Source organism: Pteronotus mesoamericanus, unplaced genomic scaffold (genome assembly GCF_021234165.1).
Source record: "Pteronotus mesoamericanus isolate MK-2021 breed Mesoamerican mustached bat unplaced genomic scaffold, CSHL_Meso_final contig_291, whole genome shotgun sequence".
Lineage (NCBI taxonomy): Eukaryota > Metazoa > Chordata > Mammalia > Chiroptera > Mormoopidae > Pteronotus > Pteronotus mesoamericanus.
The window spans coordinates 4675726-4692021 of NW_026555124.1; the positions used below are offsets into that span (position 1 = coordinate 4675726).

The 16296-nt window shown below is 34.2% G+C and overlaps 1 protein-coding gene across 2 annotated transcripts in view; it reads left to right on the forward strand.

The window, feature by feature from the left end:
- PPP4R3B (protein phosphatase 4 regulatory subunit 3B) overlaps window positions 1-15011 on the forward strand; it is a 49813-nt gene extending 34802 nt beyond the window's left edge. The window contains exons 11-16 of one of the 2 annotated variants that reach the window (XM_054575428.1): window positions 1003-1161; window positions 4866-5035; window positions 6976-7115; window positions 7430-7614; window positions 9098-9300; window positions 11971-15011. In XM_054575428.1, the coding sequence (XP_054431403.1) occupies window positions 1003-1161; window positions 4866-5035; window positions 6976-7115; window positions 7430-7614; window positions 9098-9300; window positions 11971-12066 (953 nt within the window). In that variant the 3' untranslated portion in view covers window positions 12067-15011. The remainder of the gene's footprint in view (window positions 1-1002; window positions 1162-4865; window positions 5036-6975; window positions 7116-7429; window positions 7615-9097; window positions 9301-11970) is intronic. The other variant, XM_054575427.1, reaches the window with a different exon arrangement.
- Window positions 15012-16296: the final 1285 nt, after the last annotated feature.

Sequence of the window (16296 nt, forward strand, 5' to 3'; positions counted from 1 at the left end):
AAGAGTGTGTTTTTAATTGTGAGGGACTAATATGTATTGAGTGTTAAACACACTGGTTTAGAGTAAGTAAAACTCTTTATTTGATTTAAAGTAGAAAAGACCTTTGAAATGCCAGGATTGTGTGTGGTATATTTAATGGCCATTCTGTTATTAAAAAAGAATGTTAATTTATTCCTAATAGCAACATAATTCCACAAGATATTTATGTATGTAATCTTCTTGAAAAATAAAAATAAAATCGCTGTATTAGGTGATGTTATTTTTTTTTCTATTCTGTAAGACTGTGATCCCATAATTTGCTCACAGTTTAACATTTCCTTTTCTATAACATTTTTAGTAGGTGTGGGTAATTACCTGTAAAAGCCCTTGCATTATATTCAATTTTGATGCTCAGGGAACAGTTTGAAATCATTCCATGAATGTATAGACCAAAGCCTCTTGAAAATAAATCTCATGTATGGTTTGATGTTAAAAAAGAATATCTAAAAAAAAAATCTCGATGTTGCATTTTTAACTTGATACTTAACTATTCAAGAATATCCCTTCCTTTAGGATGTCTTTAATGAAAGCATATTAATTTTTCTTGGGAAATTTGCATTATACCACTTTAGGTGAAAAGTTTGAGGTGCTCCTTTTTACTGTGGACCCTTTTATAGATTTATTAATATTAATTATTAAAACATGTATTAAACATCAAGAAAATCCCAATGCATTGATGGTTTTACTATGATGTTTGTAGATTTTTATTGAGGGTTTTATTTTCCTCTTAACATTATTAAATCATTGATAACAAGAGCCTTAGAAAAGTATCTATTTTAGGTAACTGACATTGCTTCTGGAGAGTCTGCCTAATGAAAAAGTAAAAATCTGTAACTTCTTTAATTATAAAAATGAGAAGGAAATACAGTTTTACTTTTGCTCTAAAATACAGGATATAAATTGTATTCTTTTTTATTTAGATTTATTGCAGTATTTGATTTTCATGTGATAATTTCTTTGTAGATAATTATCAAACAGCACAGCTGCTTGCCTTAATTTTAGAGCTACTCACATTTTGTGTGGAACATCACACGTATCACATAAAAAACTATATTATGAACAAGGACTTGCTAAGAAGAGTCTTGGTCTTGATGAATTCAAAGCACACTTTCCTGGCATTGTGTAAGTATCAATTTAAATGAATAGTAAAATGTTTTAAGGAACAACATTTCTAATAGAGATAAAAGCCAAAGTTATCCTTGTGAATTTATTTATTTTTTAGTAGTATTTATGCTATTAAAGAGATGATTATGAGAAATGCTGATCTTTCTTTTATTTAAAGGACAAGAGGAATAGGTCCTAGTGCTTCCCTACCCACACACTTTTGCTTACATTTAGATTCAGTTAGCTTTCCTGAGATAATACTCTGTGCTATGATAACATTTCACTCATTGAGCCAATCCTACTGCCTTATACCCCAGGTTCATTAAATTGTCCTTTAGTAGCAACTCTTTTTTTTTTTTTAAGATTTTATTTATTTATTTTTTGAGAGGGGAAGGGAGGGAGAGAGGGAGAGAAACATCAGTGTGTGGTTGCCCCTTGCGTGCTGCCCCCCGAGCCGGGGACCCGACCGCAACCCAGGCTAGTGTCCGGACCAGGAATCAAACCAGTGACCCTTTTGTTCATAGGCCGGCACTCAGTCCACTGATCCACATCAGCCAGAGCTAGTAGCATCTCTTTTTATATTTTTGAGATACAGGCCTTGCTTTGTTTTCATGTAACTCAAGTTATTTATTGAACTTGTAAAATATTTGCACCAGTGTTGATTTTTGGCAAACTATAAATTTTCCTTTCCTTTACATAATTTCACCTGCAAATAGAGATAAATATGCTTCCCTCTGTTTCATTTTGTTGGGGGTTTTTTTCTGAGTATTAAATTATAGTTAAAATTTAAGCATTTACTTAATATATAGAGAAAAGTTTAATCTCCCTACTACTTCCTTTACCTTTAAGGCCTTAAAGTAGCCGCTGTTGCCCTGGCCTCCATGGCTCAGTTCAGTGGACATCCTCCCACAAAATGAAAGGTCACCAGTTTGATTCCCAGTCAGGGCACATGCCTGGGTTGTAGACTCAGTCCCCCATCAGGGTGTTGATATTTCTCACTCTCTCCCTCCCTTCCCCTCTCTCTAAAAAATAAATATATATTTAAAATAAATAAAGTAGCCACTGTTAACTGCCTGCACTATTTCTTTTCCATTCCTTTTTCTATACTTGTAGAAATCTGCATAAGCATATTCACACAGAGGTCTTTTTGTTTTATTTTTACAAAAACAGGATACTCTCAGTCTCTTAATATTAGTCTAGGTCATTGGATATGATGTGAACCAATTTTTGTTTCCTAAACAGAATTGAGTAATGTTCCCGAGAATGGCTTTTCCACAGCTTATTTTACCACTCTCTAATACATGGATTACAGAATTGTTTTGGTATTTTGCCACTCCAAACAACACTGTAGTAAATAGTCTAGTATATAAATCTCTTGTGTACTAGTTGATTTTTTTCATAGGATAGATTCCCAGTAATGGGATTGCAAGGGCAAAATGTTTATATATTTTTAATATATCCTTTTAAATTTTAATTTAACATATAGCCTCCAGGTTTCTTTCCCAAAAGATTGAAGCACTGGACATTTTTCTGGCACTCCGTGTTACTGGTTTGTTAAAATGTAATCAAGCTGATGGTGGAAAATGTGATATTCCATTTGTGTTTTAATTTAAAGTTTACTTGACAACTGATTTTTATATTTTAGTGCTTTTGTGTGTTATCTGTTATGGCCTATTATCTTTTTCTTGTAGTTCTTTTTATATTAGAGATACCGTCCGTTTATCATGTTTTGGGGGAAGAACATCTCAGTATCATTTGTCTTTCGTCTTTACCTTTATTTTCCATATGACTTTTAAAATTCCTATGTGTCTCTTTTCTTCTAATGGCTTGTGGATTCTATGTCTTGCTTAGGAAAGTCTCCTATGTCCTAAGATTATACAAATATTCTCAATTTTCATATAATATTTTTATTTCACTTTTTACACTTATATATGTAATACATCTGAAATTTTTTTGTAAATACCTTTGTTCTCTTCTAGATGGATAGCCAGTTGTGCTAATATTTTTGATAAATAAACTTTTATTTACTGAATTAAAGTTTCCCTTTATTATGCAGTAAGTTACCGTATATACTTGTGTCTTATTTCTGGGCCATCTATTCTTCTAATTCACTAGGTAAAATAAAGGAAATGTTTTTTCTTATGCCATTATAGTCTCTCTGCTGTAAAGTTTATTGTCTGTGAAGTGCCACCTCACTTTTCTTGTTCATAGTTTTCTTGGCTCTTGGATATTTTTTCTATCACAAAAACTTAAAAATAATTTTATCCAGTTCATTCTGATTGTATTTACATTAAATTTTCATATTAAGTTAGGAAAGATTGTCATAACAGGTTTTCTGTCTGGTTTTCTTTAGTCCTTTTTGATGACTGAAGAGTATTTCCATTTATATGGATCTATCATAATTGAGCGAATCTCTAGTATTTAAACGTTTATAATGCTTCAAGATTTCCATTATTACATGCAATTCTGTTTTAACTATGGCTTTGTTTGTGTCAGTTCATTCACCAGCAGTGTATGAGAGTGCCTATTTGCTCACCTCTTTGCCAATACTTCAATCTTTTTAATCTTAAGTAAACGATTTCTTAGCCCACCACAAAAAGAGGTGATGTTATAACTAGTACTTCTGTCCACACTGGTGTAGTGTTACAGTTATCATACATTTTTACTGTATGTGGCCTGTTTCTGTTTTATTCTCAGATAATATTTAGAACCTGTTTGAACAGCCACAACTTCTTTTAATGACTTCTATTCATCAACAAAGGGTTGAAATGAGAGACGACTTACAAAATTGGAAACCTTGTATTTTGAAAAATTTGGGTAGTGGTATCAATAGAATAAACTACTTATAGGAAAGGTTACAAGATAAAGGATCAACAAACAAAATAAGGGATTAAAACTATAATGTTTGGTAATTTTAGCAGTAACATTGCTAAATTTGTTTAACTTAGCTAAGGAAAAAAAACTAGTTAAAAGGAATTCAGTATTCTAAAATGTGAAAAGCCAAATTATACTATTTATTTGTTACTTTATTGTTTTTTTACAAGTACAGTCTGATCAGCCACAGTACGTGTTTACCTAGGGCAAAACAGTTCATAAGCAATCGGTAAATGAGAGAATGATGTTACTATAATGTGGAAGTAATGTTGGTTCACAGATGATTTTTCCACAGCAAAAAAAGCCAAAATAGTGAAAAGTAAAAATCAACTCTCTGTTAAACTGGCAGCAGAGGCCCCTTTGGCGGTGTGTTCAGAAAATTTAAAAGCAGTATCTCCCTCCACAGCCCCCTCCCCAGAGGGGTAGGCTCCCTTGGCAGTCTGTACCACTCCTGTGCCCACGTTAATGACAGCCCCCTGCTGACTCTGGGCTGCCTTCACTGCTTTGTCTCCACATCCTCTGCACTGCTCTGAGTACTGCCAGCATTTGCTTTTTGAGGATTTTGTGTATTTTTTAAATCTCTTTGCTGTGGAGCTACCTGCTCTAGGTCAGTTTATCTCCCAATTGCCAATTATTGGAATTTTTTGTTAGCTCTAGCCATCAAGTTGTACTCCTACAGGTTTTGAGTGGTCTTTCCTAACTGTATTTTTCTTAAAGCCCAATGATGTTTAGTGCACAGTTTTGCTTTTTATTCTAAGAACATATACTTTGTTTTATGTAAAAAACACCTGTATATTGATTAATATCAGTAAGGTCATTGACTTATTCCCTGTATTATTTTTAATTAGGTGCTCTTCGTTTTATGAGGCGGATAATTGGCCTTAAAGATGAATTTTATAATCGTTACATCACCAAGGGAAATCTTTTTGAGCCAGTTATAAATGCTCTTCTGGATAATGGAACTCGGTACAATCTGTTAAATTCAGCTGTTATTGAGTTATTTGAATTTATAAGAGTGGTAAGTTTATATTAAAGGATTCTTAGTAAAGTAAAATAATCATATGTTTAGTAAATATTTTAAATTGTGAAATTTAGCATAGTCTTTTTAACCCGCATTTACTCTATAATCTTAGCTCCATGTATTGGCCAAATGTTTCAGGATCAGATTTGTCATATGTGGACATTTCAGACAGTCATGCCATCCATGTGATGTCTCTAATCAATTTTAGGGCTAGCGATAAAAATGAATAGAAAGGTTGAAAAATAATTTCTTTGTTAGACATTGATATGAGATGCATAAAAATAGGATTTATCATGAAATTTTAAGTTGAAGAGATCAGGGAGGTAGATAGACTACTCCAACTACCTATTTTACAGGTAAGGGAATTGAAATACCCAAAGTGATTAAGTGAACTCTTCAAGAGCATCTATTTGGTTAGGAGCACAGTCAGAATTTGAAGTTCTGTTACAGCTCAGTTTTGGGCAACAGAAGATTTGTGATGAAAAGATTTGGAGAGAGCTCTATACGAATAACAAGGATAAGACAGGTAATTGTAAAACTGATAACAATAAACTTGCCCTCTCTCACACTAAAATCATTCCACTGGGGAAAGTGGCCACGTTGTTAGAAAGAACTTTAAGAAATAAAGTCAAAGCTAGAAATTCATTTTCTGGATTGTTTCTCTTAATACCAGTCACTTGCCAAGCATGTGATACTGAAAAGGATTGAAGTATACTGTCTTCAGCCTTGGAAAAGAGGAAATACAGTTAACTAGCTCAAGTTAACCAGCTATCCGAACCCAGATTCACAGTGCACTATTCTAATGAATCAGAGATAAACTTTTACATTTTTTTCCTTTAAAATTTTTGATGAGATACCGATAAAATAAATTGTAAGATTCACAAACCGGTCCCTATTCCTGTGGCTGAATTTGTTTATTGAGAAAATCCATATGGTTGATAAATGTACATTGAATCCCAAAACTTACCTTTTTGTTGAGTGTACAACACAGACCATTTTGCCTAGATTTCTAACTTAACCTTCTTTGCATTTATTTTCACTGAGATATCCAAGGAAGCTCATTTAAAGACTTAAAATTCTTTATGCAATCAGGTTATGGTGGATCTTCTAAAGAAGGAGCCTGTATATTTCAGTACTAGTATTAAAGACCTGAGTCACAACTTTAATAACTTCTAATAATGACTTTAATAACTTAACTGAGCCTGCATTGTACCCGTGTGTTGCAGTGATTATTTAGAATGGTTCACTTAGAAATTAGAAGTTATTACTACCAGTTTATTTCACAAAGATTATACCATTGGAAGACTTTGGTAATAAACAAGTAGTATTTGAATTAATAGTTTATCTGATCTGTATATGCAATATAGTCTGAGAGATCTGTGTTTCTTTTTTAGGTAAGGCATATCTCATTTTGATCGATAGGATGTCATGTTAAATGAGAAATCATTAAGTAATACCTAACAATTATTGAAAATATAATGTCAAAATCTGCTTTCTGATTAGCTTTGCGCTCTTGACCAGTCCATCCAGCTTCTCTCAAAGCCTCAATTTTCCTTTTCTGTAAAATGGGTATAATAAAACCTATTTCATAGAATTGTTATAAGGATCAAGTGAAATTGTATGTGAAGGTGCTTTTAAATTGTAAAGTGCTATGTAAGTGTAAAAAATGAACAGAAGACCTAAACTAAATCCATTTACTTTTGAAATGTTCTTTATAATCCTCCAAAAGGGCTCCATCCAGTGAATTGCTTCTCCTTTTTTCCAAGTTTTCTGTGGAGTCCTGGCTCATGTGTAAAGAAACTAGGACATTTATTTTTAGAAGGTGATTTTGAAAAACCTTTTTTGATCAGTTTTGGAATTATAAAACACAATTTTTTAAGTTTTTCTCCTAACAAGCATTGTATTATATTTGAAATCTAAATTTTGTGCTTATACAGGAAGATATCAAGTCTCTTACTGCACATATAGTTGAAAACTTTTATAAAGCACTTGAATCGATTGAATATGTTCAGACATTCAAAGGATTGAAGACTAAATATGAGCAAGAAAAAGACAGACAAAATCAGAAACTGAACAGGTATTGTTTAAGTATATTGCATTTATAGCCTATAAATTTATGTTGGATCTTACCTGTGAAATTTGCCCAGGAATTTTCTTTCCATCATTAGATAGGACAGGGTCATATGTAGGAGGGTAGGACATCTCCCTACCCCGAATTTTTTATATGAAAAATTACTGCTCCGTATTGTAACTCAAGATAATTTTTCAGCTTATAAATGTTACCCAATTAAAATTACTTCAGCTCCTCTTGGTTATACATCAGTATTCTCATATTTAATTTTATTGTGAATTTTAAATCATTACTCAAAATTTATGGTATGTTTCTTACAGTGTACCATCTATATTGCGTAGTAACAGATTTCGCAGAGATGCAAAAGCCTTGGAAGAGGATGAAGAATTGTGGTTTAATGAAGATGAAGAAGAGGAAGGAAAAGCAGTTGTGGCACCAGTGGAAAAATCTAAGCCAGAAGATGATTTTCCAGATAGTTATGAAAAATTTATGGAGACTAAGAAAGGTATTAAAATTTTGAACTTTTGAATAGTGCATCCTCTTATAATTATTACACAGGTTATTCATGTGCTTGTAAAGTTCTGGTCATTGTTTATAAAACATGAAAGAGAAATTTCATACTAAACCATAATTTTTAAGTTATGTACTTTTTCTAAATTTGTTTAGGATTTCTTGTCATGTTTAAAATGTTTTTCTTGAAGCATTCTATCTCATGATAGTCTTCGTTTGCTATTTAGAAATTTCATTGTACTTTGTCTTTTTATACTTTACCTTCTGTGAACAGTCTTGACTCTTTTTCTGTTCTGAAATCTCCAATAATAATAGACACCATACAGATCCATAGAAATTTTCCAGAGCATTCTGCCTATTACTGCTGAGGAAACTAACCTCAAAGAAGTAACTTTGCTCTTTGAAATGTTAAAATCATTATAAAAGGTTTTTTTAATTGAATTTATTGGGGTGACATCGGTTAATGAAATTATATAGAGTTCACATGTACAGTTCTACAATGCATCATCTGTATATTGTGTTGTGTTCACCACCCAAAGTCAGGTCTCCTTCCATCACCATTTATCCCCCTTTATCCTCTTCTACTCCCCCCCCAACCGTCTCATAAAGATGCAATATCAAGAGAAATAGAAGCAAAATTCCTCATGTTTCAAAAAAACTAACTTTGATTCTGTTGCCCGAGAAATTATATTATTGGACTATTGTTCTGCATATTTCATCTAAATGTTTAATAAAAATTTATATCTTGGAAGGAAAAAGCATTTTTCTAGACTTTATATAAGTTTGTGATTTTTGAATCAGAGTATCTAAAGGTATTTCTTATTAGTTAGCACTTCATTGAGTTAATACATTTTCTCCAAAACTATTCTCAGCCTCACTTATTTTCTCCTCCTTAACGCCATAAGTTCCATTTATTTTAGATGCAGGAGCAAATAGCTCCTAGGGAATAGGCACCTTTTAATAGCCAGATTGTTCTACCTTAAAAAAATAGTAGCAACCAAATATTACAGGGATAGTGGACTCCTGCCTCAAAAGAAGCCCACACAAGAACATGGAATATTCAGGAAAGAAAAGACTGATAAATGTGATGATATCATTGTCTTTAGGTATTTGAAATATTAACTTTTGAGAGAGATTATTGGGGATTTAAAAGACGCCTAGAAGGATAGATTCAGTAAGTGGAAGCTGTAGGGAGATAAAGAGTCAGGCAACCAATGAGTCCTTGGAAGTGTCCGACATACAGCAGCGCAGAATCCCAGCGTAGAGGGGCTGATTTGTTACATGGTTCTGAAGGTCCTTTCTAATCCTGAGATTTCTGAGATTCCAGGTAATAAAGACATAAATCATGTTCCTCTGTTCTTTTAGCTCTTATTAAGCAAAGACAGTGATTTATAAGTTTTTAAACTACTGTTCTTTTCAGATGCTTTGACTTAGTAATATTTACTGATAATAGGTTCAAAATTTTACTTTTGCTTTAGCAAAAGAAAGTGAAGACAAGGAAAATCTTCCCAAGAGGACATCTTCTGGTGGCTTCAAATTTACATTCTCCCACTCCACCAGTGCTGCTAATGGAACAAACAGTACAAACAGTAAATCTGTAGTGGCTCAGACACCACCAGCAACTTCTAATGGATCCTCTTCCAAAACTACAAACTTGGCTGCATCGGTAACAGCCACCAAGGTATGTGAAACTGCTCGACACAAAAACAAACTTGCCTTTTTTCCATCTGTAAAATTATTTTAGTTTACCAAAGAAAATTTGGAGAATAAAAATAATTTCAAAGAAGAAAAATGTTGCCCACATCATCAGAAAATATGACTGCTAACATTTGATTGATTTTTCTTTAGGTATATGGGTTTATCTGACATATAATTGAGGTCTTTTGAAACAGTTGTGTATCTGGTGTTTTACTTATTTATTTATTTATTATAAGAATTTTTATGTTATTAAAACATTGTTGATGACTCTAGAATTTCATTTTATTTAGCTGTATCATAACACTTCAAGAATTTCCCCTCCCTCACACCCCTCTCCTCATCCCTGTAATATTTTGGAGCACTTAAGTTGATTCTGATATTTCACTGATAGTATTACTAGTGTTGTTACATTTTAAATTATTTTCTTGGATAAATGAGTAGGAAGTTTTCACACACGGTTCCTCTGCAGAAAGTCTGTGCTGGTGTGTTACCATAAGCATTGCATGAGTATGCGCGGCTCACTGCAGCCTTGCCAGTGTTGTTGTTATTTTTAACCTTTGCCAGTTGGGTGGAGGAGACAGTAGACATCTAATGAATCTTTAGTTACGGGTATTAGCCTTGTTATCATTAGCATAGCCAATGTATTTCCCATGGGTTACGTTTTTTTTATAAACAAGTTTAAATTTTATATGAAACTTTTTCTTTCACTTACATTTTTATTCCATGTAACCATTCTTTTCCCCAAAATGGAATAGCTTACAATAAAAAGGCATAAACATAGGGCAACTGTTAGTATACAGGTAAAAGGACAAGAGGTGGAAAAGGCCATAGTGAAAAACCTAACTGAAGTGATGCTTCTTTCAAACACAAAATATAAGTCTCAGTTTATTGTTTTACAAAAATGTAGAATCCTTATTCAGCATTAGAGTGTGGTATGCTCTTGACCAAAATATACAGAAGTAGCATTTTCAGTGAGATGCTACTGTTTTTGAAACACATTTTATGTTTTCTAACTAGGAGTTTTAAAATTAATTTTCACTTTTTGAGAGGACAATTTAGTAATATTGTGACTGTATCTTAAGAGTATTTGCTGTGGAATTAATATTGTTTGGGTTCAAACCTTGGCTATTTTACTAGATGTTTGACTTCAAGTAAGTTATTTAATCTCTCTGAGATGACGTTTGTATTCTGATTATGTCTTCTACCTTTTCTCATCCAAGTTGCTTGACTTAGAAAACAATAAACAAATAATAATGATAATAGTAATAGTATGCAATAGCAATTATTGAACACTAACCACATACCAAGCACTGTGCCAAGGGCTTTACATGTTTTGCTTTCAAAATACTTCAGTGAGCCCTGACCAGTGTGGCTCAGTTGGTTGGGCATCATTCCACAAAGCAAAAGGCTGCTGGTTCAGTTCCTGGTCAGGGCACATGCCTGGGTTGTAGGGTCGGTCCCCAGTCAGGACACGTGCGAGAGGCAACTGATTGATATTTCTCTCACATCGATGTCCCTCCCACTCTTTCTCCCTCCCTTCTCCTCTCTCTAAAAATAAATAAATAAAATTTGTTTTAAAAATAGTTCAATGAGGTCTTAAGTACGAGGCATAGAAAGATTAAATCACTTGCCCAAGGTCATGCACCTAAAAAGCGGTAGCATTGGAATTTGAAGGCAGGCAGTCAGACTACAATCATTATATTCTTAACAACTTTGTAATACTGCCTCTTGCTTATCAAACTTAAGACTTGTGTGTTAAGCTGAAAATGAAGCAAAAGGATTCTCACATGAGTATGTTTATTTAGTTCACAGACTTTCAGATAACTGTTTCTAGCTGCTCCAAGGCCTTTGTTGATTTATATTACAGTGTTTTGGTTATATTCTGGTAAAGTGCTAATGCCTAGATTCTTTAGGAATGAAGCTACTTAGGTTTGAAATGTGAGTTATCTCCATTGTATTTGTTTAACCCCTAGAGGTCCAAGTGTTTGAAATAAATACAATTTGTGTTTACTGTAGCCCCCTTAACCTGTGGGACATGTGTATAAGTCTCTTTGAACCGGTTCAAAATGCATGCAAACCTCAGGACATAAAAATTTCTGGGTAGACTGTCCAGACCTTTAACAGGATTGTCAAAGGGCCTCATTACTCATAAAAGGCCAAACACCTGAATTGCCTCATTCTTACTTTTTTTTTTTGGTTAGAGAGAGATAACCCAAAAATTTTCATTCATTAGTTTTAGGAACCATATTGTCAGCCATTTGAAAACAATGACATGTGCTTAGTTATGAAGTGTATACATAAGGAACAGAAACTAAGAAGAGGCTTGTTGTCACTTACTGGCTATTTTCTTTAATTTGAAATTAGAGAAATGAACTATTCCATCTCCAGGGTCCTTCAGCTCCAAACGCATGAGTCCTTGTCAGCCCTACTGCTTGGAAATAGTTACTTTTCCAGTGAAATTTTGCTGAATAAATTGAATTGTGAGGGATCATTAAAAATCCAAAAGAAATAGAAAAGTTGAAGGTAATTAAGAGTACCACCAATTATATTGTACTTACTAAGTGTTCCTATTTTCAGGCAGTTCCTTTATCAGATTCAGGTATATCTATTTAAGTTACACGTTTTTAAAAATTTTTTTTTTATTCTTCAATAGGGAAGTTTGGTTGGTTTAGTGGATTATCCAGATGATGAAGAAGATGATGAAGAAGAAGAAACATCTCCTAGGAAAAGACCTCGCCTTGGCTCATAAAAAATTTACTGGGGACCCTAAACATCTGGTCTTACTAAAATGCTGCAACTGTTCAGCGAGCTAAAATTCTGAATCAGAAAGCTTTCTCACTTGAACTTACAAGTATAACATGGAGTAGCAAAAGACACTCAGTATATCAGCTAGGAGACTTCTACAAAAAAACCAGGCTTCCCAGGAACTTGATTGCTTGCTAGTAATTAAGGGATTTGCCTTACAGGCTGTCAACAACAACAAAAAAAAAGTTCAGTAACCAGACCCTGGGAGATAGCTATGTCTCAGCAAGGAAACTCTCAGGTTTGGGGACGGTTTTAGGGGAGGGACAAGGTTGATAAAATAATATTAATGCAGGGTTGCTCCAGGGGGGTATCGATTAGAACCAATTATAAAACTTCAGTTGAAAACCCAATAACATATATAATGGTGCTGGCCATGTTGTTCTTTTAATCAAATGCCTCTTTTTAAAAGAAATTTTCGTGGAAAACAAATTCAATAATCATAAAAAATGAAGTTAAGCAGTTGAGACCATTTATTTGAAGATATAACAGAAATTCAGCCTTTGTGGTCAAAGAGAAGTACGCCCTGTATTACAGCACAGATTGAGTTTTCTACACCGGGAATTTTCCTATGTATTTTGATGAAAACAAGCTGGATTCAAAATAGTTTTGTTCATGTAACATTAAAATCAGCACTTTTTAGAGATAACAGATGCCAAGAATCAGTACAGTATTACAAAATGATTTTCTCTAGAAATGGAAGATGGAACAGAATGTTCTCAACTGCCTACCAGTACAATCTTTTATGGAAGATACTTTGAGGTTCCTTTCTGCTTTGTTAGTAAATTGTCTTTCTCTCCAGAGCTGCAGGAAATTTTTAAGGTGTAACTTATGAAGACTAACATACAAAGAATAGTGCTGAATTAAGTGGAATTTAATATCTAAAGGCCATTTTGACCCAAGAAGTTACTTTATTGTCAAGGCAGTGTGCAACACATGAAGCTTTTCCATAAACGAACAAGGGTGTAATATGAAAGCTGCTTTTTTTTTTTTTTTAAAGAGTAAAAGCACATTCCATGTACGTAAATGAATTTAAAATAAGTTGAGGCGAACAGTTAAAAGGTTTTATTTTTAGAACAAGTTAACTGTAAATATTTTAATGTTAGTTTGTTCATCTGTGATCTAAGATAATGCTGAGAAAAACATCCCCCAAACTACAATTTAATGCCCTGGGGGAAAAATTAAAAATCTTAATTCCCGCTATCTTCAGATCACCCCTGTAATGTGTTATGGGTCCATTTTTCTTGAAATAGCTTAAACTAAAGCAGTTTTCCCCATTTTGGAGATTTTGTAGTTAATTTTAATTTTGGCTATTGTTTGGAAAAGATGGGCTGTCTGTGTAGATACGAAGTATAGTTTTTCCATAAAACAGATGTTTATTTTGTATCAAAAATACCACTGTACTTGTTTTACATCATTTGTATACATGTGGTGATATTAATGATGAACTGTAAAATTCAGGAATTAAAATGTGACCCTGTAATTCTATGATTGTTGCTTTTGTTTGGTTTGTTGTAAATATGTTAACTCCATTTGAGGTATGTCCATTTTACAATTATCTTTTAAAAGCCAATAAATTATCCATATTTATTATAAACCACTAGGTCATACACCAGTCTGAATGAAAGAATTCTAAACAAATGAGGGTCAACTGCACTTTAAATATCACTGACGCTACTTATAAGAAGGTGTGCCTTGGGCAAATAACGTCCCAGCACCAAAGCATCACAACATGGGGCTTGGTACCACCTCTTTCATTACAGGAACATAAAATTAAAAACACCTTCCGCCACATAAGGCAAGTGACATAAATTTAAACCAGGATCAGTACCATTACCATATGAATACATTGTCTTTCAAAAAGTTTTATCAAGCCCCTTCACTCTTCTTAGCTCTTACTGAATTTCCTCTTGTAATCTAAAAAGCTCAGGCCTAAAGCATTTCCCTATTTACTGGACTCTTCCTAAGTAGTTTTAAGTTCCAGTAGGAACTGTTACTGGGTTGGCAAAAAAATCCATATGGTTTTTTTCCGTAAAATAAAATACATATTTTTCATTTTCACCAGTAACTTGATTCGGATATTTTGAGTATATCAGCTGTCTCCCGCATAGTATAACATTGGTTGTTCCCAGTTAACGTCTCCATCACTATCAACTTCAAGTGGTCTACCAGACCCACGGGGCATTGTCCAGCGAGAAATCCCCAGCACGAAACTTCACAAGCCACTTCTGACATGTTCGATCAGTCACAGCATCTTCTCCATAGACTGTACAAATTTTTATTTTTGCATTTAAGTTGTGTTTTTACCTTGAAGTAATAAAGCATCATATGCCTTAAATGTTGTATATTTTCTTCCATCCTCAGTATTTAAATGACTGCACAAAATTCACCAATTTTGATTTTTTTTAAACACACACTGATGACAACTGTCACAATACACCCTAATAATTGTTTTGACAACTAAGCGCTACTAGAGCCATCTTACGGAAAAAACAAATGAACTTTTTAGCCAACCCAACACATTTATATTTTAGGAAGACTTTCTTTAATGTTCCTTTCTGAAGGACTGCCATGAGTGTTAAACATTTAAATCATTGCTGTCGTAGGAACCTTTTCTCTTTAGCACAAATGTGAATGGTTTTTTGAATTACAGGATAACACTTCTTGTTATATATATGCTCATCCACAGTGATATGAGAATGGGACTTAAAATAGCCCTTAAAGAATAACTGTTAATATTCTACATGTTAACTGCTCTTAAATGACTACCCTCAGGCAGATTAGGATTTTTATCTTTACCTTCACTCAGTGAAGCAAGCCAGAGCCCACATTTGTATACCTGAGGTTCTAAAATTATATCTGTAAACATGTATCCAATATAACAACTTTTTAATAAAAAGTTACATGAAATATTTGTGTTCTAATCAGTTTTTCCTTTTGTCCACTAAGTGATGAAAATGTAACATGTAATATCGGTTTTTCTCTGCAGGTTGAAGGTTTGGAACAAAATTAATTTTGGCATCGCTTTTAAAAAGTTTATAACTGTTGATGTAAGGAAATACAATGGAATTATAAATGAAACCTCAGGAATGGCCCCCAACTAGAAAAAGGGGATGACGCAACAAAGGAAGTTTCTGAAAGAAAAGTTTCTCATCCCTGGCTTCTTAGGGTTCAACTTAACCATTTTGGACTTCATGATGGTGCAGAAGTGACGCACACTCAGTACAAACCATAATTCGAATTTTAAATTTCAGTCTCAGCTGGGCTTTGAGAGCTTGTTTGGAGGTTCTAATAGAGGAGCACAGCTACTCGTATGCTCCTGACCGAAGACCGGCCCTCTCGTCTAGTTGGGAAGGTCATCCTTTCAACCAAGCACACCGCTTCGCGAGGGGTGCACGTGGATTGGTGAGGGAGGAAGGGGACACCCGCCTAGCCAGCGATCAGCCAAATCAATCCTGGTGATCAATGTCATGACAGATGTGGCAGCCAGATCGACCTCACATCAGTCTTAGCCCAGCTAAGGATATGCAGCATGATATTCTTCATGGTGCTGCACAGCAAGCCACAGCTCCCAGTCAGCCACAAGATCACAAGGATAACCTGTGTTGCCACTGTTTTTGGATGTTGTTTTGTTTTCACATCCCGTAATGTCTACAAGATATCCATCAAACTCCTGCTTCTGATGAGAAGCAAAGAAAGGCAATTACTCTTAAGACGATGCTTAAATACTTGCCCAGCTGTAGGCTAGTAGAAGTGTTCTGAGCACATGTACAGTAGGCAGGGCTATGATGTCCAGTAGCTTAGGTATATTAAACGCATTTTTCAACTTACCTTATTTTCAACTTGGGTTTACTGGGATGCAACCCCCATCATAAGCATCTGTATTCTGGTTGTCTTTAAGCAAATAGACTATGGAAAACCATCCAGGGTCCCTTCACATTCAAAAGATACACTCAACAACAGGCTCAGTAGATCTTTTTCTAGAAAGAGTAATTGAGTATTTTTAACATCCCCACCCCCGATCTCTTTCCCAAGTCCTGTTTGCTTCTGCCTCAAATGCAAGATGCTAAACTCTATCTTACCACTGCCCAAGATGACTACTCTTACCATTGAATTACCTGACACCCGGTATACCCACAAGTACTCTAATACCCAACTTACCCAATAGTCTCCAGAG